Consider the following 24,892-nt stretch of genomic DNA (forward strand, 5'->3'; position numbering starts at 1 on the left):
CAAAACGACGTGCGATTCGTGAGTATTCTTTACCGCTTTTATTACAGCTTATTGTTTTTAACAAATTCTTGTTTTCTACTCTAGCCTTAAAGATGAACGACGCACTAAAATATACCCTGGATGTACAAGAGGGCAAAGTCATTTTCACTGTTCACGTTCCGGAATTAGATGTCGAACACGAGGATGCCCTCAAGTTGGAGGTATTGGGTCGAGAAATCGTGTTTACAGCGCCGCCCTACCATGTGCGGTGAGTATTGAATATACAGTATTAGGCAAAACGCTTGCAACTGATTTCACATTTTAAAATAGTCATAAATGCTGGGAGGGTTTTTAAACATATTCGAGTTCAGTCAGCTTTACCAACATACCTATTTTGGATGCATTCAGTAAAACAAACGAACATAAATGTGCAAGATAGGGTTCTTATCCCAAAAGAGGTAGTTTTTCCACTGGAACGGCCCTTATTCTGCGCAGTCCCAAACTCTGCGCATTTTCATATTCAAACAGAAATATTTCAAGATCTGATGAACAAAATATCCATGAAACAAGCTGAATCTCTTCAGTTACTGTTTATCTTCAAAATGCTTCCAATTTTTTTGAAAACTGATGAATTGTTCGCGAGAAATGGAATAAATCAAAATAAATGTAGGAAGCAAACGTTTAAAAATGGCCGTCGTTAGCAGTACAGCTTAAGTGTTAGGAAAACAAAAAGATCAAATGAAACAATGTTGAACAGAATTTTCTCATTGGAAATGCCTTTACGTGAAAGATAAAATCATTCTGAACATGACTGCCAAAAAAATTTTAGATAAAAAAGGTTTTTCAAATCAAAACAATGATTTAAGCAATGCGCAGAATTTGACACCATTTGTTTACTTATGTTCCTAATGCGCAGAATGAAAAGCACCGGAGAGAACTGATGTTAAAGTTGCAAGGAATTGAATGCAGGGAGTTAGGAAACTTTTAATTACAGTTTTCTAATAAGTTTTATGGAGATAGGGTATCCGTAAAGTTGTTGGGAGTTTCTTAGAAATCCCTTCGAATCTACATGTTTTGTTGACAAAAAATAGAAAATCTTGTTTTCCGTTCCCTATCGTGTTCGCGTGTTAATCGTTCAGTTCCAACTGTACAGACTGTTCCGAAATACAGAAGCAGTTCCGGCGGGCCACAAAATCGCCCCAGCCGGGGGCACTACGCGAAGCTTCTCTCGGTTTACCCGCTCACTCGCACTCTTTGACTAACTACTGATACTGACTGATAGTAAGCCAAATGAAGCAGCACGTAGTTCCCCCTGCTGGGGCGATTTTGTGGCCCGCCGGAACTGCTTCTGTATGTCGGAAAAGTCTGCACTGCACGCCAACGAAACAAGTTAGTTTCACCAGATCCGGCAAAGAACATGATCGGTCAACAAATATTTAGTAAGCGAGCTGCAGGAAAAAAGCATCTGTAAGAAATAGTGAAAAAAAGTTTCACATAAGCTTCAAAGATCCAAGGCTTGAATTGGCCCTTTCTTATAATTTGCAATACGCGTTCGCAATTTGCAATAGCGTAAAAAATGCTTTTTAATACATTTTAAGAAAATTAAATGTTGGTCTTATCAGTACGGAGTGGTAAATTGGTTTTATTTGGGTGCGCAGAATATGGGACATATGCGCAGAATTAGGAACAAATAGAAAATAGTGCGCAGAATAAGGGCCACTTGCATTTTTTCCAAATGTTGTAAATAATCCACATTTTTGTGTCAAAATCGAGCTCTCATTATTTTTGCCGTTGAGTTTGTTAGTTAGCCCAACTGTACACAAAATTTTGAGGATATTCATTGAAAGGTAATTTTTTTATAACATAAATCATTTGAAAAATCCTTAACTGCGCAGAATTAGGGCCGTTCACGGTACTTGTAATCCTACAAAATTACTTTTCAAAGCTTTTTCAAGCTGCTTAAAATTTGTTTCAAAGAATTTTCTAGACTTCGCATTTTGGATGACTTTCAATTTGTCAACAATGTTTAAATATAGAAAATGCAAACTTTCAGCGTATGCTAACTTAGAATTTCTAAGAGATGATAAGATTTATTTTGAGCATTGAAATAATATCGTTCCGTAATTAGATAATTTAAAAAGTGAAACCTTAAAATCGTTCTTTCTTAACTAATAAAATAAATATTAGTTAATCCAAAAATCACGTTTAATAATTTCCATTTTTTCAGAGTTCCCCTTGAGAACGAAGTTGTCTTGACAGAGGAAGTATTTCCCGAGAAGCTAAATTATGAAAAAAGTATAATTACGTACCACATACCACTAAAGAATGTGTCTAGCGATAGTTCCGTTCCAGATCAAAATCTTTTTAGCTATGGATTTGCAAACTTCTATAGCGGTACACTCAATATTGTAAGTTAATTTAAATTTATTTTATTCAAACATTTAAATGATTTTTTTAATTTTCCTCAGCAAAACAGTCAAGACTTTCGCACCTTGTCAAATCCGGAAAAGTTCTCCAACGCAGCTCGCAGAGCTCAACGTCTAGCTGGCGAAAGTGCCGATTTCAATGGCGATCACTATGGAATGGACCACGTTCAATACTTGATCGACGAGTTCGGACTGAATTTAAACTGCATACCATGCTCCGGTAAGACATTACTAAGCGATCAACAACTACGCCAGATAAAACTAATCGTCGAGGAGAAAAAGCGAACTTTGGAAAAGTACCAGAATCTTGAAATTGACAAACCAACAATTTTTAACTTGCTGGGTATCGTGTTATCTGTGATATATGACAAAGTTATTAACGGTAACGATTTGAACGAAGCGATGTCTCACGTGAACATTCACCGATTGTCTCCAGCTTTGAGCTATTTTGAAGATATCGAAAGCATAGAAAGCGTTTTGAAGGTGTTCTATCGTCGAATTTGCATTTATCCTTTGTACAGAAGTAAAAATCTAGCCGAACGATGTGTTCAAATTTTGATAGCCGGGTTGAGAGAAGACGATCCTAGAGCATGGATATTAGATAAGCTTTTGTACGCATACGATGCGTTTAAGAAAAATGACTGCGCCATTTTGAATCACTATTTTATCAAGGACTTCATTCGAATGGTGCACTTATGTTCGATCGAAACGGATATTCATGAATGTTTTGAACAACTTGATAAGGTAAAATAAATTTGGATTCGCTTTTCATTTTATAAATCAGACAAAATTACAATTTCAAAACACTTTCTTTCAGCAACTGCCTAAAATTCACAGCAAACCGTTGGGATTCGGAGAGGATAACATCGTTAGGAGGGTGATCAAGGAGGTTCTGGATATTGACGATGACAGTACCGACTCTGATGACTCTTCAGAATCGGAAGATGAAAGTGAAGACGGCAGCAGTGAGTCGTCCTCGGAAAGCGAAGCGAGTGATATTATTGAGGTTGTACCGAAGAAAACTGAGGACAGCGTGTTGGATCGGTTGATGAATTTGAAAATAGAACCGTAACTATGGTTTGTAACTTTTTATTTTTCTTTATCTTAGCGAAGAAAAGAAATCATTGCATTACCTCCATATTTTCTGTTGATTTTCACATCTTAGAAACTTGAAAATAACGATATGCTAAATAATCTTTTCATTTAGTCCGTAAGATTGGATCAATGTGTAACATGAAAATTATTTCTTCAAAAACATGAGTTCAAAACAAATCATCATTTACATAGAATGAATCCCAAAGAGCCATCCTACTGGAGTCAGGAAAATCTATGAACGATATCCCATCGTTGGCAATGTTGAAACACTTCCAATTGCGATTACCCAGCTTCAGTGGTTCCCAAGTAGCATCCTTTGTCCGTTCGCAGTTTGGATTTCCATTGCTGGCAAAAGTCGTGAAAACATCGACTAATGTCTGGAGTGCCCGATACTCGAACGAATCCGGCGGAGGAACTTGTCCGGTTATGTTGCTGAACAGATACGACAGCTCATCAGCATGAGCTGTTCCACGCAGTTTAGGGTCAATCATCATAATCCGATAGTGGTTGAAGTATTCGGAATCAGCGCAGAAACGATAGATATAGGTCCTGGACTGCGAAGCGTAGTTCGCCCGAGCCAAAATAGTTCGATGCAATGCGTGCCAGAAAACGTTGTCGGTCATCATCTGGAAGAAATTTTAAGTAGGTATATTAACTCAAGCTTATCTATAAGAAAAAAAAAATGGAAAATTCTCACATTGACATAGCCAGCATAATTTTCCAATGATGGAGCACTATCGGGATAGTATTGTTGCTTCAGTTGTGTTGCAAAAAGCATTCTTTGCTCTAGCGAGATGTTCAACCGGGCTGGAACGGTTCCAACAAACAAATGTGGATGTTCCAGCGCTTCTGGCTGAAGTTTGGCCTTTTGCATCATCATCAAACCCTCTTCGGATGTTCCTCCAATCATAATATCGATCTTATTGCTCCATGCTTTCCGAGCCATTTCCAGAGGATTTTCTGGAATGATACAACACTCACTTTGGTACGACTCAATAGTGGGACTAAAGGCGGCAAAAATATGATCCTGCATATCCTGAGGAGACAACAACTTCTCCTGATGCTCAACGATATCTTCCGGTTTGGCAGTTTGTAAATATTTCAGTGCATCCGATTCACCTCCTTGTCCTTCCCACCCTAACGCTTTTGCCAATTTTTCTACCCAATTTCGCTGCTGTGTCAAAGCCCAGCTACCGTAGATACTTCCCGACATTACAATAGCTCTTTGGAACAGATCCTTACAGGCATCGGATATCAGCAGGTAATGAAGCGAGGCAGCTCCTGCACTATGTCCGAACACCGTGATCTTGCTAGCATCACCACCAAAGGCAGCAATGTTCTGCTTCACCCACTTTATCGCCATTCGTTGATCCTTTAGCCCGGCATTGCCGGGTATGCCATCGTCCGGCGATTGACAGCAAAGAAATCCCAACGCTCCGGTGCGATAGTTGATGGTGACCAAAACTATGTCTCTCGTTACCAGAAAATCTGGACCATACAGTTCGGTTCCGCTGGTTCCTTCGCTAAAGCCACCTCCGTAGATGTATACCATTACCGGTAGTGGGTTCTTGGTATCGATCTAGAGAAAAAAAAAAGACTAGATGCATTCAACTTTTCATTCAAAGATATATTCAAAACTTACAACTTTGGTGAACACATTCAAGCGAAGACTATCTTCGGACCCGACGATCTTCTGGATGCGGCGATCCAGGTGGTAGCATGGGAGACACTGTTGGCTGCAGTCGAACACTTCGGTCCATGGTTCCGGTTCCAGAGGTGCCTTAAAGTGTTCAACATATTTGTTAAAATATTTTTTAATTGTTCTCAACCAGTTTGTGATTTAAAAACATTCTGGAAAACTCTCGTTGATCTGGGTACTACGACTCAGTACCTAATTCCATTCTTCTAGTTCCTTTTGGAAAAAAAACCATGCTGTCTATTAGAAGTGTCGTCATGAAGTTTTGAAACATTGAACAGTATGAACTGAAATCTAGACGAATATCGAAAAAGGGCTAGGGTTAGGCTCGTAACAACGTAGCTAGTCGCTGAAAAATGAACTGTTGACGAAAGCTTGGTTGACAATGGTTGACCTACAGAACCAGCAGCGACGCCGATACTCCTCGAAATCTTTTCGTATCTGGGCTTTCATGACTAAAGTACTAAAGTCTCTGAAGGTAGCGAGTTGCAGGTCTCATATTTTATTAGGGAGACTCAAGACCTGTGGCTCGATATTGAATGAAAATTTGATTAGGTCTAAAACCAGTGGTTTTCAAACTTTTTCCACTATCCGCTCTATTTCTCGATAGGCATTTTAAAGCACTCTCCGTAGGGTATTTTGGAACAAATTTGGAATAACTTTCCAACATCATTTCTGAGGCCCGACGGCCTTCTGTTTTTTAACTCATTTTCATCCTTTGGAATAACCCATCCCTAGGAGACGACATTCTATTAGACACCCATCAACCCTCAATGCCTTCTCGGTCTCAACGACTTCGGCGACTTTTCCTGCAATCGGTCCGATAATCTTTAAGTAACTCCTGTTTGACGACCTTCAATAGACGCTTTCCGGCTCGAAGACCTTCTAATATATTCAGCTCGACGAATTCCCTGTTTGATGACCTCCTATGACTTCGACCGATGACCTTCCAATATCTTCAGCTTGTACAAGTGCTCAGTTGCAAGTGGAGTGCTTTTCACGTGTATCGGGAAATCGCGAACCCGAGATGCGGGGCGCTCAAAAAAATGTCCGCACGAGTCACGATCGAATTAGCGTTTCGGGCAGAGAAGAACTCCATGTGGCGCCCGAACCTAAAGTCTTACGAGGAGAGGTCGGGCCTCAGATTGAGTCTCAAAGAGTTGAGACGGAGAACACGTTAAGTGAGGTGGGTATCTTCAGTGTCGAGGAGAGGCGAGTTGCTGCTAGTTTCGAATTGGGTCGAGAGGGCCTTCAAGACACGAGGAAAGGCGAGTTTTTCTCGTCTTGAATTGGGTTGAGAGGGCGGAGTGTAAGAGGGTCTCGAGTCACGGAAAGAGGCGCCTCACCAACGTCTTAAATTGTGACAAGAGGCCGAATGTAGGCCGCGAGTCACGAGTAGCGGCGAATGATTGTCCCGCCGTGAGTCGCGAATCGTGACAGTAAAGGGGGAGAGCTTTGCTGGGGTAGTACGAATAAAAGAGTATTGACGTGGAGCGCTTTGAGCGAGTATGGTCCCATCCAGGTATAGCCTGCGTTACAGGTCCGCATAGGATTTATGGCCAGAGGCCCCAGGTAGATTTTATGGAGAAGGGGTACATAGTATCATGAGCCACCAATTGCACCCATGGACCCAGAGTACCAAATTTGGGGGACGCAGTGGCTCGCCGTGCCTTGGAATGGAATCCGTAAAAGGATTTTTTACCTGGGCGATCAACTAATAAAAAAATAAACGTCATTCAAGCCCTTGACCACTCGGAATATGAATCCAAGACTTCTAGATGTTTTTTCGACGACGTATGTAGGTACCTAGTTAGTATGTGTCTTTAATTTCAGTCTTGCACCAAGAATTACACCCATACGCCTAGGAAGTACTCTGGGGAAAAGGCTTCCCTCTTCGTGAAACAATTTACTGATTTAGCGGGAAATCAGTGTCGTCCTGCCTGTTAATGATGTAAAACAGTTGAAGATTATCAGCATAACAAAGTTTTGGGTCGTCGAGTAGTAAGAGCACGTCGATCTTAGATGACTGCCTTGAGGTACACTGGAAGAGGCAGTGAACTGGTTAGTGAGAGACAGACTCAGAGACAGACTTATGTCTTCTTAAGTAATTGTAGAACTAGCCAAGAAAAAATCCACAGGAAGTGAAACAAACCCAGTTTTTCAAGAAGGTACCACATGAGGCTGTTAATCAAAGAGAGGAGGATGTCAGAGCCACTCTTTTTTAGTTCCGGACCATGGAGCATAGAATCTACTCGCACAATTATGTCTTGAAAAATGCACAGAATTTGATAAATGAAACAAAAAATTCTGCCATCCCATTTTCCCACACCATTGATGTCTTCCTGAAGCTCAGAACAGTCGACTCTTGAGTCAACGATTAGCTAAATTTCAAATCATTTGCAGCCAGAAGTTTTGGCACATGGAAGGAACGTTGCAAGGTTGTTTAAGAAAATCACAAAGATAAGCGGTCCTAAGTGAATTCCTTGTGGGACACCAGATGGCATATTGAACACAGTAGAGTGAAATTCGAAAAAGCTTATAAAGCCTTGTTGATTGAACAGGTAGAAATGCAACCATGTGGTTTCCGATTCTGAGAATCCATAGCGATTAAGCTTCTCGATCACGACCATCTTTATCGAAGACTATGGCGAAGTCGACATATATTTTGTCCACTTGCAGTTTTTAATCGGGTGGAACATGCAATTCACTGGCATAGCAAATCAAGTTTGTGGACCTTTTCCGGATAAGCTCGTGCTGGACCTCGGCAAGTATCGGGTTAGCTGCTGGATAGAACCTTTCACACATCAAGTACTTTTGAAAAAAAAACAGCAGCGAACTGAAATGGGTCGGCAGTTCTCCGTACGATGAGCATTTCACCGTCTGAGATCGATCGGTTCGAAATTAGAGAAAACGATGTTGCAAAAGAAACAGCTTTTCTCGAAACCAACGACGATGGGATTCTATATAGACCCGGACCTTTCGATAGATCGAGCGTACTGAGAAGGTTTAGCACCTTCTATTAGATAAATAGAGGTTCTCGTAGCTTAACGTTAAAGTTCAACAGATTTCGATGTAGGTACCAGCGCAGTCAGCGTTAACGAGCTATGAACGCTGCTGAAGAATTCAGCAACTAAATCAGCTGGTTCTAAGATGATACAGAAGATGTATTTTTAAACGGCGGCTGTTCGTATGTTTCCAAAAACACTAGATAGATCTTGTTAACGTTGCGTTCGATGTTTCATGTGTGTCGTCTTTATAGCAGGGCTAGAAGTTGGTCACTTTTTAGTAACTTTGTCACTTTTTTCAGGCTGGTCACTCACAAGTTACTTTTTTCGAAATTCGGTCACTAAAGTCACTATTTTTTTAAATAATTTCTTTAGTCTATTTTTTTAGTTATTTCTCCTTTCTTTCCTTTCTTTCCTTTCGAGTCCTGTGGATATTTACACGACCGGGGAGAATCGCTCCGGTTCAGTAAAGGAAGATTATTGTTTTGTTTTGCTTTGATGTATAACTCTTGAACATTATTTTAATAAAATTTTTAATTTAAACAAAAATCGTTTTTTGCCTTAAACAACATGTATTTTTTTTTGTTAATTTGTGACATTTTATCAACGTTTTGGCATTCGTGTCAAGAAAAAAAAAGTGTTCTTAATAAATTTATTACCTAAAATATTTTCTAAAGAGACACTCTTACAACATGTTCAACCAAAATTTGAAGTATTATGATTTTTAAAGCTTGAGTTTGTTAAAATATGATTCTAAAATTAATTTTAAAATATCAATCAAAATCTGTACAGTGCACTTCATCACATGGCAGGAAACTTCCATGCTATTAAAGCTCTTGTTTGTATTGAATGAAAGGTAAACTTGTGAAAAGTGACTCAATTGAATCGAAAATATCAGATATTTCATTTCTAAGTTCCTTTATTTCTAGACATTTTGGAAACATTTGAAAGATTGGTAGTTACCTACATAGATATCAATTTATGATTTCAAAACATATTTGAAGTTTTCGATAACTTTCAGTAATTTCTGTACCTTTTTAGAGGTTGACTGATATATTTTCTAAAATATTCTAAGAAATTTCTGAGGTGTTTCTTGGATCTGTTATTTTGTTCAAGAATTGTCGTGTTAAATCATTTGTGAATATTTTTTCAAAAATTTCTTCCTTTTTGAACTTCATTTTTTTCTAGTAAATATTTCTATTGATTGATATATGAATCGTGCAATAAAGTCTGCAGTGGATCTCTTTGGAAATGTTTCATTTTTGAAGGTAAATTCTTTTTGAGTAAGTTTGAAATTCGAAAAATTTTATTCTACCTTGAAGATTAGTCGCGTAAATTTTTTGAGCTTTTTTGTGTTATTATCTTGAATCTTAAGTCAATTTTTCGCTAAGCTTCTTTCATTGTCAATTTTCTGTCAACATTTTGTCGTTTATCTATTTTCAATCTTTTATCATTATTTTGTCACTTTTTCATTAGGACCTACTTATTTTTAATTTTATGACCCTTCATGAAATGAAATTTCTGTAAATGTAAATCTCAACTCAATTTTAAGGATATTCTTAGAAATTTTCGTTGAACATGTGTTGGTTTTTCATTTGATTTTGTAGATTTCTCCCATATAACAATTTTGATTAAAATTTTTGGTTTCTGTTAGTTTATTTCGAATGGTTAACTTTTTTCAATATAATTTTAGACTTTTTCCACAGTTTTAGTGACATTGAGAAAATTCGGATTTGGGTGTACAGCATACACCCAAATCCTAATTTTTTCATTGTTCACACTATAGAGTGCAGTTTCAAAATATGTGGATTTTTATTTTCAAAGAAAATGGATAAACTGGAAGTTCTTGTCGGACTTAGTTTTCCTAGTCCTTCGGGTACGATCTTTTGGTTCCCTGCCATTGTTTCCTTAGAACTTTAAGATTCTGCGGACGCTATTCTTGAATCAACTAAGCTCATTTGAAATGTTCCTCTTTTGTCCAACGTATTGCTTTTCTACTAGTGAGACCAAGAGCCTTTCAAAAAACGTTTTTCAATGAATAGAATTAATTGCCTTTGAAGCGTTTTATTTTAGTTTTAAAAGTCATTTTTAGTTAGTTTCGTCTTTACCTGGTCACTAATTTTACCCTAATTTCACTTCAAAGTAACTAAAATGCCCTACTTTTTTACCGCATGGTCGCTTCTAGCCCTGTTATAGGCAGTTTTTCGCAGGGCTGAGTACTCGACTTCTAAACAAGATAAGATCGATTTGTTTTGATCAGATTTCTCTTTGAAGTAAAGTTTCCGGGCTTCGTTGGTTTTGTATGTGAGTGCCTATGATAACCCTCAATCATGTTGAAAATCACCAATTTTTAGTAACATTATTTTAAGGTCGATTTTCAATAACCACCAATTATAGTTCTGAATACAAATGATTTTACAACATATGCTTAGAAAATTCCGAATGGTAAAATTTAGAACAACGATTCGCTAGTTTTGATTCTGTAGGATATCATAATTATAATTTGGATCAATATGTCTCTAACCGGATACATGCGCTGTTAGCTGAGTACTTCGGGGGGCTTTTTGGGTCATATATAATATATTGTCCATAATTCAGAAAGAAAATAAGTTTAGTTCATTCATTTATTTACTAGTATGAGTATCACAACATGTATGTCATATGTATGTGAAAATTTGCAATTCGTTATAAATAACTTTTTAAGAAAATTTAAAGCGAAATTTCAAGTAAGTCTAGTTCATAGATTTTACCCAAAACAATATCCATGCTAAAAATTCGAAAGAAAAATACCTATCTATCAGCTATCTCTAACATCTGTTCGTTCAAATTTCACGTAAGAAGCATCTGCACTCATTCATCCGCTTCAAATGATCACCACCCACTCACCTTAAATCGAAGTTCACCGACGGGAGGTTTGGCGTACGGAATCCCCTGAAAGCTGAGGTATTTCTGTCCCAATAAGGATTCCTTCTCGATGCCCCGCACCGGTCCATACTGTGTTTCAATGGTAAGATTATTATTATGCACACTCATTGCTGCTTCAGTTATTATATCAGGTTGGGTTTGGATTTTTTTTCTCGTCAGCTCAACGCAGTGACTACGCAGACCCAAGTGGATTGATTAGAATAAATCAAAACGAATTATTTTGTCGTCGCGGGCACAAATCTGCTCTCCAACGTTGCCGATCGAATACTGCCGTTTGCTGGCGAATTTGTGAATGAAAGTTTACCGAAAGAGAAAATGCTCGGGAGAGTCGAAAAGTTGCAGCAAAATATCGCTTGCGCAAATCGCAGCACTACTACTCAACAAATATTAAATGTGATGCAAGTGAGCGAAAACGAAACATTTGAGGTAGGTAGTACTTTATTTTTTAACGGTTTTCTGTTATCTCTTAATATTGTTATTAGATAAAGCGCAGAAACAATTAGTGTGACCCCACTAAGGAAATTTTGAAGATAATATTTGATATTCGAAATATTTCAAATGTTCGATAAGAAAAATCAAGACAAAATACTAAACGGCTTAAGCTATTTGAGTTAAAAAAGATAATTTTTTTTCAAATTAAATGAAATTTCTGCATACACATATTCGTGTGACGGGTGTATTTCCTGGGAGGCCCGTCACATCAAAAAACGTGTGACTTGTCAGTTTAGCCACACGTTCCAAATCTTGGATTCTCCCTCTTTTCTTAATCGCTCCGCAAATTTCTTTGGGCCCGGCTAGTAAAACTACCAAAATGAGCGTGGCGACGAACGTGTTAAAAATATGTGTTCAAAAAATATATTAAAAATCGAGCACTCAGGTGACGTCAAAACATGTTTCCTCGAAACTATCATTTGAGATCTATTATCTATCTGATCGTAAGCACTTCAAATATATTAAGAAGTTTTCAGGCTTTCCTCATTTCTAAAACAAGTTTATTAATTATCCCGGATTTTGACAATTTTGCCACGCGATGAAAGAATAAATTTTCAATCCTCAGACATTTGAACGGAGAAAACTTGATTGTTGACGGAAAATAAAAATAAGATAAAATTTACCGAGAAGCGAGGTGATTTTTTCCCCCCATCTTTCTCGGTAAATTTTACCGGTAGCTGTGTGGTGGCGGCTTATAGAATACTACCACTGGGATACTGGTCCACGTCGTAAAAGGCGACTTATCCAGTACTTCCCATATGCGTTAGTCATTCTTCAAATGCGACATTGGGAGGGGGGAACCTTGGCTTGGTTCCAAGCCAAGTTTCTTCAGGGAGGATTCACCAATTGTTCTTATTGCTATTAATGCGCATGCACGAGTTGTGTTCTCCTAAATTTTGTAAACACCCGCTTCAAGGTGGTTCTGTGCCTGCGGGCCCCAAAGTGGGGGTAGGAGGGTGTATAATAATCCTATCTTAAGCAGAACGTTGTTAAGGTCTGCACTATAGCCAGGCACTGGTGCAAAGGGCCGTATTTTTCCTGGCAACTCGTGGGATTCAGATTATACACACGATTTTTAAATTTTCATCCTGTATGGGATACTCCGCTTCATGCGTTGATATGGAGGTGCAGTGGTTCTTGTGTGTGATGGAAATATGTGTGGAATTCTTTGATAGAAATGCTTTCTATTAAGGTTGCACAAATAAATCGTCAGCACAAAAGAACCGCTACACTGAACTTATGCCGTTTAATCCTTAATGGAACTGCATCAATCGCCTTGGTCCAAGAACCCTATTTCCGAAATGGAACTTTTTACTTAGGGAATTTGCTCAAACCAAACTTTACTGTGTTCAGTGTAATTGGAATGACTAATGCCCGAATAATGCCTCGTGCATGTATATTGATAAACAATTCTTTAAATGCAACACTCATACCCAATCTAACAACAAGAGATATTTGCGTCGTCCAGGTTTCGCTGCCTGATAGAAAATACGTCTACTGTTCAGCATACTCACCATATGAACAATCATCCCCTACGGATGATTTAAAAAATGTCATTTCATTCTGTGAATCACAAAATATACCTCTTGTAATTGGCTGTGATGCCAATGCCCATCATTTTGTATGGGGTAGCTCAGATATCAATCTGAGAGGCTTAAATTTAATGGAATATTTAAGCAGCACTGATTTAGGAATTCTCAATGTAGGAAATAAACCAACTTTTGTTAGGTGTGACAGAGAAGAAGTGATTGACATCACACTTTGTTCTAGAACAATTTCTCAGGAAATTTCAAATTGGCATGTGCTTAACGAAGAATCGATTTCTGACCACAGGTTTATCTATTTTGAACACTCAGGTGAGTTTTTAGAAACAATTACATTCAGAAACCCAAGAACAACTAATTGGTACATATATTTGGAGCATCTTGCTACTAAATTTCATGGATATACACCTGAAATTACTACTCCTCTTGAGTTGGATGAAGTGGTTGCAAAAACCACCGAAATTATTTTAAATTCTTATGAAGAAGCGTGTCCCTTACGAACGTTGAAATTCAACAAAAACAGAACACCATGGTGGAACTCAAATTTCAGTAAATTACGAAAAAACTGCAGACGCTCTTGGAACCGAAGGCGCACGGAAGGTTTTGATGCTTTCAAGTTGGCTCGCGGAGCTTGCCGGAAAGCAACAAGAGCTGCCGAACGCTCAAGTTGGCAGAGCTACTGCACAAACATTTCAAGCTTGCACGAAGCAAGTAGGTTAAATAAAGTCTTAGCCAAATCAAAAGTTTATCAGGTTTCATACCTTAAAACCCCTAGTGGTGATTATACATCAAACGACGAAGAAACATTAAGTTGTCTCTCAATACTCACTTTCCAGGATGTGTTGATCAAGATTCATCGATAGAGCCTGAGTTCTTTTCTGGAAGTCTAGATTCCTTGCATTTTGCTCGGAAAATAGTTACTACAGAATCGATCAAATGGTCAATCGATGGTTTTGCTCAATACAAATCTCCTGGAAGTGACGGTTTATTTCCAGTTTTGCTTGATTGATTGATAGATCAGCATATCAGGCAAGAATGCCTTGACCAAAATCCGCTTAATGCGACACAACATGCATACCAAACAGGAAAATCAACATTAACTCTTCTACACAACGTAGTACATAATATTGAAAATAGTTTTTCACAGAAAGAATCATGTCTAGGAGCATTTCTAGACATAGAAGGAGCATTTGATAATGTCTCGTTTACATCAATAATGGATGCGGCACTACATCATGGAGTGCCTAGTGTTATAACTAACTGGATTAGCGCAATGCTAAGTAACAGGAATCTTCATTCGTCTTTAAGACAGGCTTCAATTACAAAAGTTAGCACACGTGGTTGCCCACAGGGAGGTGTACTATCACCTCTTTTGTGGAACCTAGTTGCAGACGGCTTGTTGAGAAAACTCAATGACCGTGGAATACCAACCTATGGATTCGCAGATGATTATCTTCTGCTGGTAAGAGGTTTGTGCATAAGCACATTATTTGATATAATGCAACAAGCTCTGCGCTCTGTTGAACGATGGTGTTCTCATGTAGAACTTTCAGTTAATCCTCTTAAAACTAATTGACGGACGTCCTCCACCGCCGCAGATGATCTGCCGACTATATCAATGTCATCGGCAAAGCAGATAAGTTGAAGCGCCACGTTGAACATCATGCAGGATAGCCCATCACCTTGTCGAAGCCCCCTGCGCAATTCGAATGAACTCGACAATTCACCCGAAATCCGCACACAGCACTGCGTTCCATCCATCGTCGCCTTGATCAGTCTGATCAGCTTCCCGGAAAAGCCGTTCTCGTTTCAGTTAAAATATTGATATTGAATAATTGATATGTTATTTTATTGAATTGACTGAATATGTTTCGAAGACTGAAAATTGTTTTGTCTTACCTACAACGTTTCAGATTAAAAAAAAAACTGTTTTTTCACAGTTTTTTTTTTTATTTCATTGTAACTCCTTAGAATAAAATTGTGAATATTTGACCTGTTCAGCAAAGTTATGAATTTTGTTAAGATGAACAACTTTGTATAAGAAACCAAAGCACAAAAATGTTAGCATTTTTATCTTGCTATTGGCGGACCTTTCGACTCTATATTTTATTTCTAAGTATACGCCTTGTAAAATTATGCAATGTTGTCGAAGACATCAAAAGTCTATCTTTTCATTCCTGGGCGCTATTAATTAGTTCCGCTAGATTGATGTTCTGTACCAGTGTGCAGTGTAAAGAGGAAAGTCCTCTGTTTTTCCAATGACAATTTTTCCAAAATGTAGATGGGATCGAAGTTGAAGACTCGGGTTGTGCTAAATTTGGCTCGTTATGTATGGTATTTTCGGTTTTTTTTTACCAATATTATAAAAAAGCAATAGTGATGGAAAAACAATTGCCAACAACTAGGTATTTATTTTACCTGCTCAAGCCAATTCAATAAATTTACAAGTTTCACTAACAGAATCAATACAATTGATCTTTGCTGTACAACGAATCCCACAACTGCATTCGATCCCGTTCGGGTAAGTCGATAAACTCCAGCCCATCGTTGGTGATGTTCAAACATTTGTACGGAACTATTTCGCGCCCAACAGGTTCCCAATCGTTGGTGGCACCTCCATTAGGGTTTCCATTATTCGAAGCAAATGTCGTTAGTAGGTCAATCTGCAAAAAATCGATATTCAATGTCAAATTCACATTTTTTTTAAAATAAACTTGTGCTTTACCATATTCAACATAACACGATACTCGAACGAATCCTTCGGTGGGACATCATCGAATGCATTTTTAAAAACGTACGACAAATCGTCCGCGTGGGCCGTTCCTCGAACATTTTTATCACAAAAGTAGATTCTGTAGTGGTTGTATTTTTCGGAATCCACCGAGAACCGATAAATATAAGTTTTGGCCTCCGTTTTGGAATTAACTCTGGAACAAAGCGTTCGGTGGAGTCCATGCCAGAACAGCTTATCGGTCATAAGCTGTAAATATTTGAGAATCTTTAGTCAAGCGTTAATTCTAACAGTTTCACGTTCTCCATTACCGTTAAGTATCCGTCCTTATTCTCGAACGAAGGCTCAGTTGTTCCGTAGTAAAATGTCTTCAGCCGCTTACCCAGTTCCTTGCAGCGCTGGGAAGTTCTTACTAAATCCAACTCTAACGGTACCAGGTATTCGAAGTTATCCAGGCTGGTCATTATGGATGGGTTTTGCTTGATTCCATCCAAACAAAACAGACCTTCTTCGGAGTTACCTCCAATGAGAATGTCCAGCCGATTGCTCCACGCTTCTCGACACATCTCGATGGGATTCTTCGGAATGAAGCAGTTTGATTTGACAAAAGGTTCTATAACTGGTCCGAACGGAAACAAAATTCCGTTCTTGGCTTCCTAAAACGAAAAATTGGATTAAGACTAAAACAACTCAATACGAGAGAAATTTCTACATTCTCTGTTAGCAGATTGGCCTGTTGCTTGACGATGTCCTCTGGATCGGCCTTCTTCAGAACTTCCAAAGCCCCTCGTTCGCCTCCCTGTCCATTCCAGCCCAGCAACTTAGCCAAGCGTTCACCAAACCCCCTCCTTGGAACCACGGACCAATTGTTAAGAACGCATCCGGACATAACGATCGCCCGCTGGAACAACCCCTCGGATTGTTTCGAAACCATGTGATAGTGAACGGAACATCCGCCCGCACTTTCTCCAAACAGGGTGATGTTCTGTGGATCACCCCCGAAATTGGCGATGTTTGCCACCACCCAGCGCATGGCCAGAAGTTGATCTTTCAACCCGGCATTGCCCGGTAGATCCAGCTCAGGGGAGTCGAATGAGATGAAGCCTGTCGAGTGGTTTCAAAATTTGTTAAAACTTTTTACTAGTAGCTGCTCCATGTAAAATTCAAAGGAAGATAAACGGGAAAAACACTGTGTCATATGGATTCTCGCAATTTAATTCGCGTTCACCGTGTTTCTAAGAGGGTTTCAACATTGAGATCGTTGTAAATTTCATCTTTCATTCTCTACCAATTTAATCAAGATTCTCCATGACCTTATTATAAAGGGTGATACGGTCAAAATTTGGTCAAGGAAAAACGCGTGTAAATCGGTGAAATCGTTTATTTAAAAAATCAAATTAAATTTCTTTTTCAACTTTAATTAGTATAAAATTCAGGAAAAATATTCAGATAGGCTTCAGCTTTTCCAAATCCGAATTGCCGGGCCTAACGCTTAACCCCTGCCATCAGATTTTGTACAGCCACCTTGTCCACCTTCATCGCCGCAGAAAGCCAGTTTGCCTTGAACTGCTGCTCGTCCTAAGCAGTTTTTTTGGTCTTCTTTAGGTTCCGCTTGACAATAGCCCAGTATTTCTCAATTGGGCGAAGCTCTGGCGTGTTGGGAGGGTTCTTGTCCTTGGGAACCACCTTCACGTTGTTGGCGGCGTACCACTCCATGGCCTTTTTACCGTAATGGCAAGATGCCAAATCCAGCCAAAACAGTACGGAACAACCGTGTTTCTTCAGGAAAAGCAGCAGACGTTTATTCAAACACTCTTTCACGTAAATTTCTTGGTTGACAGTCCCGGAAACTATGAAAATGCTGCTTTTCAAGCCACAGGTACAGATGGCTTGCCAAACCAGATATTTCTTCGCGAACTTTGACAGTTTCATGTGCTTTAAAATATCCGCATAAAACTCCTGTCCCGAAAGCTGCTTGTAGTCGACTTTGACGTAGGTTTCGTCGTCCATTATTACCACGCAGTCAAACTTCGTCAGCATCGTCGTGTACAGCCTCTGGGATCGCGCTTTGGCCGTCGTATTTTGTTTATCATCGCGATTTGAAGTCACTACTTTCTTGTAAGTCGATAGTCCGGTTCGTTTTTTAGCTCGATGCACGGTTGTAGACGATACACCCAGCTTATTTGCGTCACCTCGGAGAGAGAGGTTAGGGTTTCGCTTGAAACTACCGGCAATTCTCTTTGTCGTCTCAGCGGCTTCCGGTTTTCGATTTCCCCCCGATCCAGACTTCCTGGCTGTCGACAATCGTTCCCCAAACACTTTAATTACATTTGTAACGGTTGATTTGGCAACTTTTAGCGATTTTGCCAGCTTTGCGTGCGAGTAGCTCGGATTTTCGCAATGCGCGAGCAAAATTTTGATACGCTGCTCTTCTTCCTTGGACGGCATTTTGACAACTGAAGAGTGAATTCCAAAATCAAAATAGGAGCAACATTCTATACACACACCTTCAAAATGAGGGGTGTTCAGGTTTTTTAAATGCAAAATTGAAAGTAATACGTCAAGTTGATATTGACCAAATTTTGACCGTATCACCCTTTATGTATTTAAATTCTGAAAAAAGACAACAAAATGCTGTAAAATTTTTTGTATGTCCGATTACTAGGAAATGAGCTATCAGCAAAAGAAAGTGTCCCATTTCTAAAAGAACTAAGCTTTACACCCACAAATCAGAATCTGTTTCAATAATGACCTTCCTTGGTGGTGGAACTATCGGCATAAGATTCTATGCCAAACCGGCACTAACAACCTTTCCCATCGCTGGTTTTGTTCTTCCAGTGCCACCGCATTACATACAATGCTGGCCAGAAATTTGGGATCATCCCCTCAAAACATGAAAATTTTATTCCGCAGTAATCTTATGACATACATACTGTATTTCTTTTGATCTCATTCGAATTGGTGTGTGACATGACGTTAAGAATGCCTTCAAAAATGCCAGCTGGAAAGCTATTATCAAAGTGCTCCACAGAGTGCGTGTTCCCAATACCCTCTGCAGGATAATAGGAAGCTTCTTCGAAAATCGAGTCCTGGCGTACGAAGCCAAAACCGGGTTACGATCTACTGTCCTAACAGCGGGTGTTCCACAGGCGTTCCATACTCGGATCTGTGCTTTGGAATAATAACGAACACACACATATAGGATCTCAGTGAAACTTCATGTTTCTTTGAAGAGATCTACTTTACTTAACTCTAAGACGTACATCTTTCAAGGATAGAATGGCTAGCATCTTACAAATGCTAAAACCAGCAGACCACAGAAAGAGTACTATGTGTGCCGTGATCGGGATTCGATCTCAAGGACTCTGGCTTAGAAGACTGGAATGCTATCCTCTAGACCACGAACGGCGGCAAATGTCATGTATAATGAAGTGTTAACGCTGACACTACCAGCAGGCGTGCAGATAGTCGGATTTGCTGACGATATCGGGCTCATGATCACCGGCGAAACAATCGAGGAGCTATAAGACCTTGCAACGGTGTCCATAGAAAAAGTCGGCATTTGGATGGAGGGAGTTAAGCACCAGATAGCTCATCATAAAAAAGAAGTTCTGCTCGTGACCAACAAAAGAGTTGTGCCGCACATGGAGATTACTGTTGGAGGACACACGACATCTTCGAATTAGCAGCTGAAATACCTTAGAGTAATTGTCGACAATCGCGTAAGTTTTGGTGCGCATGTCAAATACTGTTGTGAAAGCACATCGAAAGTCATCGATTCATTGGCCTGGATAATGCCGAACTGCCATGGTCTAAAGAGTAGCAAAAGACGTCTCCTCAAAACTACGATACAGAGTAGCAGCCTGAAGCACCGCCATAGAGGCAGAGCGTAATAGATCCAAATTATGGAGCACACATCGGCTGATCGCCATGCGAGTTTCCTGTGCATACAGGACCATATCAGCGGATGCAGCTTTTGTCATCGCGGGCATGATTCCCATCGACATAACTCTGGCGGAGGATATGGAGTGTTACGCAGCAAGAGCTGTTAGAGGAGTGCGTAAAGTTCAACGAGTAGCGTCATTGCTCAAGTGGCAGGAGTAATGAGACGCATCGAACAACGCAAGATGGACGCATAGGTTAATCCCGCGACTTTCAGACTGAGTAAATCGGAAGTATGGAGAGGTTCCTTTCGCAGTTCCCTTCGGGTCATGGGTGCCTTCAACGGCTCAAGCTTATCAGCTCGCCTTATTGCTCGGAATACGTAGAAACCGAGGAATCAGCAGAACATGCTACCTTTTTCATTTCAAGGCGTCGACAACTTCAAAACTTATCGCTGAAAATGTTATGAGTGAAATGTATCGCGACGAACAGTCGTGGCGTGCAATAGTCGACGAAATTTCACAAACCATGCGCGATTAAATACAAATCAGCCAATCAGGAAAAACGATGAACAGAGAGAGCGAGATAGTCAACCAAACTTGACAAGCTAATTGAAGGTCTTGGGCCTCGTATGACACCACAATTCAAAAGCAACGCGATCTTAGGGCGCGGAACAACCCTAATCTGGACTTATACGTGTGGTGGTACTTAAAAGGTCTCACGTACTCAGCTACGTTACCTAACCGGCACAAGTCTCGGGGCTTCTGTACCAGTCTAAAGTTGGCGAAAGAGGAAAAAAAGAAAGAGGAAAAGAAGAAAGAGAAAAAGGAGAAAGAGGAAAAAGAGAAGAAGTACAAAGGAGAAAGAGAATATAGGAGAAAGAAGATAAAGGAGAAAGGCCTAAAATGAAACCAAGGGGCACATGTGGTATACGAAGCCCAAGGTGGTTTTTTTAGCATCTCAAGATGCTAACCGCTCGACCACCGGAGAGTTGTTGAGAGAGGCAGCTACATCACCGTATATGCGAGACTTTCTGCGAATGAAGCGGGAATAAAAGTTACCCCCAAAAAAAAACAGTTCTACGCTTTGAACTTACCCCCCAAACCTAAATCTGCCACGATGGAGGTAACAGAATCAGATGCGCTTACAACAAAAACCCCCAAAAAAACAGTTCTCCGCTTGAAGAACAAGTTTGGCGTATTGGCAAGCTGTGATTTTTTCACAAACTTAAGTTGTAAATCTAGAACTTAGGTTTGGCGGGTGGCAGTTCTCAAGTTTGGGTATTTTCGATTTTCAGTGTGAATGAAGTGGTGAAACGTTTCGGCATTCATCCGGCGAGCGTAAAATCCATCATCCACAAGTTTGGAGAACACTATACGTTCGATGATTTGCCAGAAAGAGGCAGAAAACTAGGACCATCGGACCCAAATCTGGACCGTAAGGTAATTAACCTCATCAACCGGAATCGATCGACGTCCATACGGGATTTGGTGAAAAAAGCTGGGACATCGATCGGAATGGTACAGCGAATCAAGAAGCGGAACAACCTGAAGACATACAAGAAGCAGAAAGTGTTCAAACAAACGGCTGAACAATAATCACGAGCCAAAACCAGAGCCCGGAAGCTGTATCATCGGATTTTGCAGAAGCTAGATGCGTGCATTCTCATGGACAATGAAACTTATGTAAAAGAGGATTCCAGTGTTCTTCCAAGACCACAATTCTACACTGCAGCTATTGGGGAAGATGTGAGTGACCACGAGAAGTCGATTGAGGTGGAAAAATGTGTCCAGAAAGTGCTTGTGTGGCCGGCAATCTGCTCCTGCGGATTGAAGTCGGTGAGTTTCTTTACAAAAGGAACAATAAATGCCGATATAATATACCAAAAGGAGTGTTTGCAGAAAAGGTTGCTGCCATTATATAAGAAACATACGACTCCATCATTGTTCTGGCCGGATTTGGCGTCAGCCCACTACACTAAATCCACTCTTAGATGATTTGAGGATAACAATGTAGGTTTCGTTGGGAATGATTTAATCCACCAAACAGCCCCCAGCTTCGCCCCATAGAACGATATTGGGCTATCGTCAAGAGAGTTTTCAAGAAGGATGGTAAGGCCAACAGGACCATGGCGGTTTTCAATGGAAATGGAAAATGGAATGCCGCGGCCAAGAAGTGTGATCAATCAGCTGTACAAAACCTAATGTAACGCGTCAAGTCGAAAGTCCGAGAACACCAATAAATACTTTTAACTTTTATTTCTTTATAAACTGTAAGAATAAGCTTTTTAAAACACTTCCGAACTGTTTCTTTGTTTGAATCATCAATAAAATTAATACAATGAAAAAAATGTGTTTATAACTTATTTTTGATGCACTCCTTATTACGAAAAAATACAAAAACTAACATAAACTAGTCTCGACTTTCTTTCCATTTAGAATATTGTTCATTTAAATAAAACTTTAAGAAACGTTGCTGGTGAACTGGCAACAAAACACAGACTTCCGACAATCTAGTACTTCACTTTTCTTTGTCGGAAGTCTTTCGAAAGTCGCAAGTCCGGACTTCCGAAGTAAAATTTAGTGCTGGTGCGTTAATATTTGTAGCCTGCACAACATACACTGCCGGCCAAAAGTTTGGGATTACCCACCAAAAAACATGCAAATTTTGATCGTTCATATCTCAGCCGTCCTAGGACATATTGAAAATCTTCTGATCTCATCAATTTTTGAATGAATTTATTAAAAAACAACAATTCCTAAGCTTCCAAATAAACCCTTCAGATCTGCAATACGATGTTAGATGAGAAAGATATGAATAAAATAAATTGGCATGTTTTTATAAGAATGATCCTTAACTCACCATACCAAGAGGTGATCCCAAACTTTTGGACGATAACTCAAGTGTCTATTTTATAAATTAAAAATACATTCTTGAATTTTTTCTCAAATTTTTTTGATTGTGTTTTGAGAAGTAAAGAACAGGAATTCTAATGCCACTCAAATTTTGAGATTTGGTTCACACTATCCCGAGATGATCGGCTTTGAATATTAGGTGCGATTTTTTGAAAATGTTATAAATTTAGGTTAAGTTTTAAGTTCAAAACTAAAACATTATATTTGAGCAAAATACCTCCGAGATAGCTATTGCTCATTATCTTTCAAATGAGATCAGAAGATTTTCAATATGTCCTAAGACGGCTGAGATATGAACGATCAAAATTTGCATGTTTTTTGGTGGGTGATCCCAAACTTTTGGCCGGCAGTGTATTTTTTTATGTGAAATAAAAATTTTAAAGTTCTTTTGATAACTTTTGCAGCAGTTTTCTGTGAGTTCTTAACATGTTTCATACGACGTAGTGAAAGCTCACGCGAGATTTGTTGAATTTGGTGCGAAAATTTCAAATATACCCATGATAAATAAAAAGGCTACTTTGTTAATTTACCCCCAGTGTAGTTATCGGCCAAAAGTTTGGTATTAGTCTTCTATTTTGAGTTTTAATAAAAAATTTATAAATGTCGCTGGTGAACTGGCAACACAACACAGACTTTCTACAATCTAGTACTTCACTTTTCTTTGTCGAAAGACTTTCGGAAGTCGGAAGTCCGGACTTCGGAAGTAAAATTTAGTGCTGGCGCGTTAATAAAACATGAAACTTTATTTCATACATATCTCTGTTATTAAACATCGTATTGTTTATCTGGTAAACTGATTTGGAAGCTAATGAGTTGAACTTGCTTTGTGGATATTTAGTTGATATATTTTTTAAGGCCAACTCTTCATTGAAACATGACTAATTTTGATAATTTTCATCAAATAGTCCGACATATTTTATATTATTGGAATTTAGTCAAAGTCGAAACGAAAAACGAAAATAAATGATTGAGAAACGATCGTTGATAGTAAGTATGACATTAATTTGCCACTTAACAATAACAATATACTTTGACAACGTCGCAGAACTTCAGAGGGTAGATAAAAAAAATTAAATATTATGAAACAATAGAACGACTTCTATTGACAGCAGTATGCTATGGATTGATAAGATATCAGCTGGAATGTACTCAGGTGCATATACCCCGGCTTAATAATTTGTTCATTTTAATGTAAATATTTGTTTGGGTATTGCAGTCAACGATAAGTGGTAAAATCAGAAAATTCGCAACTTTACACAACTTAAGCATCAATAAATTCAATATTACCTAGAGCTCCGATCCGGTAGTTGAACGATACGTAAACAACATCCTTCTGTATCAGATAATCGGGCCCGTACATCTCCACCCCACTGGAACCCCTCATGTATGCCCCTCCATGAATGTACAACATCACCGGCAGAAGATTGTTTTTATCAAGCTGTCAAGTAGTAGATATCAGAAAAAAACACAATCGTCAGAAAGATAATGCGATGGGAATCGTCATCGTCATCGTTGGTCGTTCATATGATCAGTAGACTTACATTTTTTGTAAAAACATTAACATGCAAACTGTCTTCACTGCCGATGCATTTGTTCTGTAGTTTGCTGAACTGCCAGCTAGGGGGTCCCTGAATCGAGCAATCCAACGGTTCTGTCCATGGTGTGGGAGGTTGAGAATCCTTTCAAACAAAATACTTATCAGTTTTCACTACAAATTTAAATCAAAGGGATTAACCCGAACCTTAAACCGAAGCTCCCCAATGGGTGTTTTCGCGTACGGAATACGTTGGAAGCTGAAGTATTCAACCTTGGTAGCGGCCAACTTTTTGACTCCTCGGATTGGTCCGTATTGCGTTTCGACGATTGGATTTTCGGAGGCGGTGCTGCTCATTGTAACCGAAATTTGGAACCACTTCACACGAGATCTAATGCTCGACTGATACGGACAGTATCAAGACGTATATTGATAGCCCTCATTAAATCTACCGACCGTTTGGAATGAGAAAAAAAACTTGAATTATACCCCCAACGAACTGTTCAAATCATATGCTTAGTATCGAGAAGCCAGGGAGTTAGACCGATACTAATTACGATTTATATGACTTAATAGGTATGCTATTCTTATGGATGAAATCACGCTATTCTCACGATTTCCACCTTATAAGTCACACATTTAGTAGATACATACAACATACATAGACA

The 24,892-nt window shown here is 39.2% G+C and overlaps 2 protein-coding genes across 2 annotated transcripts; one reads left to right on the forward strand and one right to left on the reverse strand.

Annotated features, from left to right (window-relative positions):
• LOC129751543 (protein SHQ1 homolog) lies at window positions 1-11,165 on the forward strand. Its single transcript, XM_055747100.1, has 6 exons — window positions 1-18; window positions 85-247; window positions 2,207-2,387; window positions 2,448-3,149; window positions 3,223-3,482; window positions 11,043-11,165. The coding sequence occupies exons 2-5, from the start codon at window positions 93-95 to the stop codon at window positions 3,475-3,477; spliced, it is 1,293 nt and encodes a 430-aa protein (XP_055603075.1). The 5' UTR covers window positions 1-18; window positions 85-92; the 3' UTR covers window positions 3,478-3,482; window positions 11,043-11,165.
• On the reverse strand, window positions 3,469-24,642 carry LOC129752629 (uncharacterized). The gene is made up of 11 exons (XM_055748405.1): window positions 24,432-24,642; window positions 24,232-24,369; window positions 23,978-24,128; window positions 16,606-16,997; window positions 16,205-16,549; window positions 15,888-16,142; window positions 15,632-15,825; window positions 11,088-11,313; window positions 5,143-5,280; window positions 4,198-5,079; window positions 3,469-4,126 (listed from the first exon to the last, which is right to left on the reverse strand). The coding sequence occupies exons 1-11, from the start codon at window positions 24,579-24,581 to the stop codon at window positions 3,668-3,670; spliced, it is 3,330 nt and encodes a 1,109-aa protein (XP_055604380.1). The 5' UTR covers window positions 24,582-24,642; the 3' UTR covers window positions 3,469-3,667.
• Between the last annotated feature and the right edge of the window lie 250 nt (window positions 24,643-24,892).

Source organism: Uranotaenia lowii, chromosome 3 (assembly GCF_029784155.1).
Source record: "Uranotaenia lowii strain MFRU-FL chromosome 3, ASM2978415v1, whole genome shotgun sequence".
NCBI classification, from domain to species: domain Eukaryota; kingdom Metazoa; phylum Arthropoda; class Insecta; order Diptera; family Culicidae; genus Uranotaenia; species Uranotaenia lowii.

What these genes read in the sequence shown, in the direction of transcription:
- LOC129751543 (XM_055747100.1), top strand. Translation starts at nt 93, where the DNA reads ATGAACGACGCACTAAAATATACCCTGGATGTACAAGAGGGCAAAGTC. An exon ending in GCGCCGCCCTACCATGTGCG is followed by an intron (nt 248 to 2,206) that starts GTGAGTATTGAA and finishes CCATTTTTTCAG; the next exon opens with AGTTCCCCTTGAGAACGAAG. An exon ending in ATAGCGGTACACTCAATATT is followed by an intron (nt 2,388 to 2,447) that starts GTAAGTTAATTT and finishes AATTTTCCTCAG; the next exon opens with CAAAACAGTCAAGACTTTCG.
- LOC129752629 (XM_055748405.1), bottom strand. Translation starts at nt 24,581, where the DNA reads ATGAGCAGCACCGCCTCCGAAAATCCAATCGTCGAAACGCAATACGGA. An exon ending in TTAATGTTTTTACAAAAAAT is followed by an intron (nt 24,129 to 24,231) that starts GTAAGTCTACTG and finishes ACTACTTGACAG; the next exon opens with CTTGATAAAAACAATCTTCT. An exon ending in ATCGTGTTATGTTGAATATG is followed by an intron (nt 15,826 to 15,887) that starts GTAAAGCACAAG and finishes GATTTTTTGCAG; the next exon opens with ATTGACCTACTAACGACATT.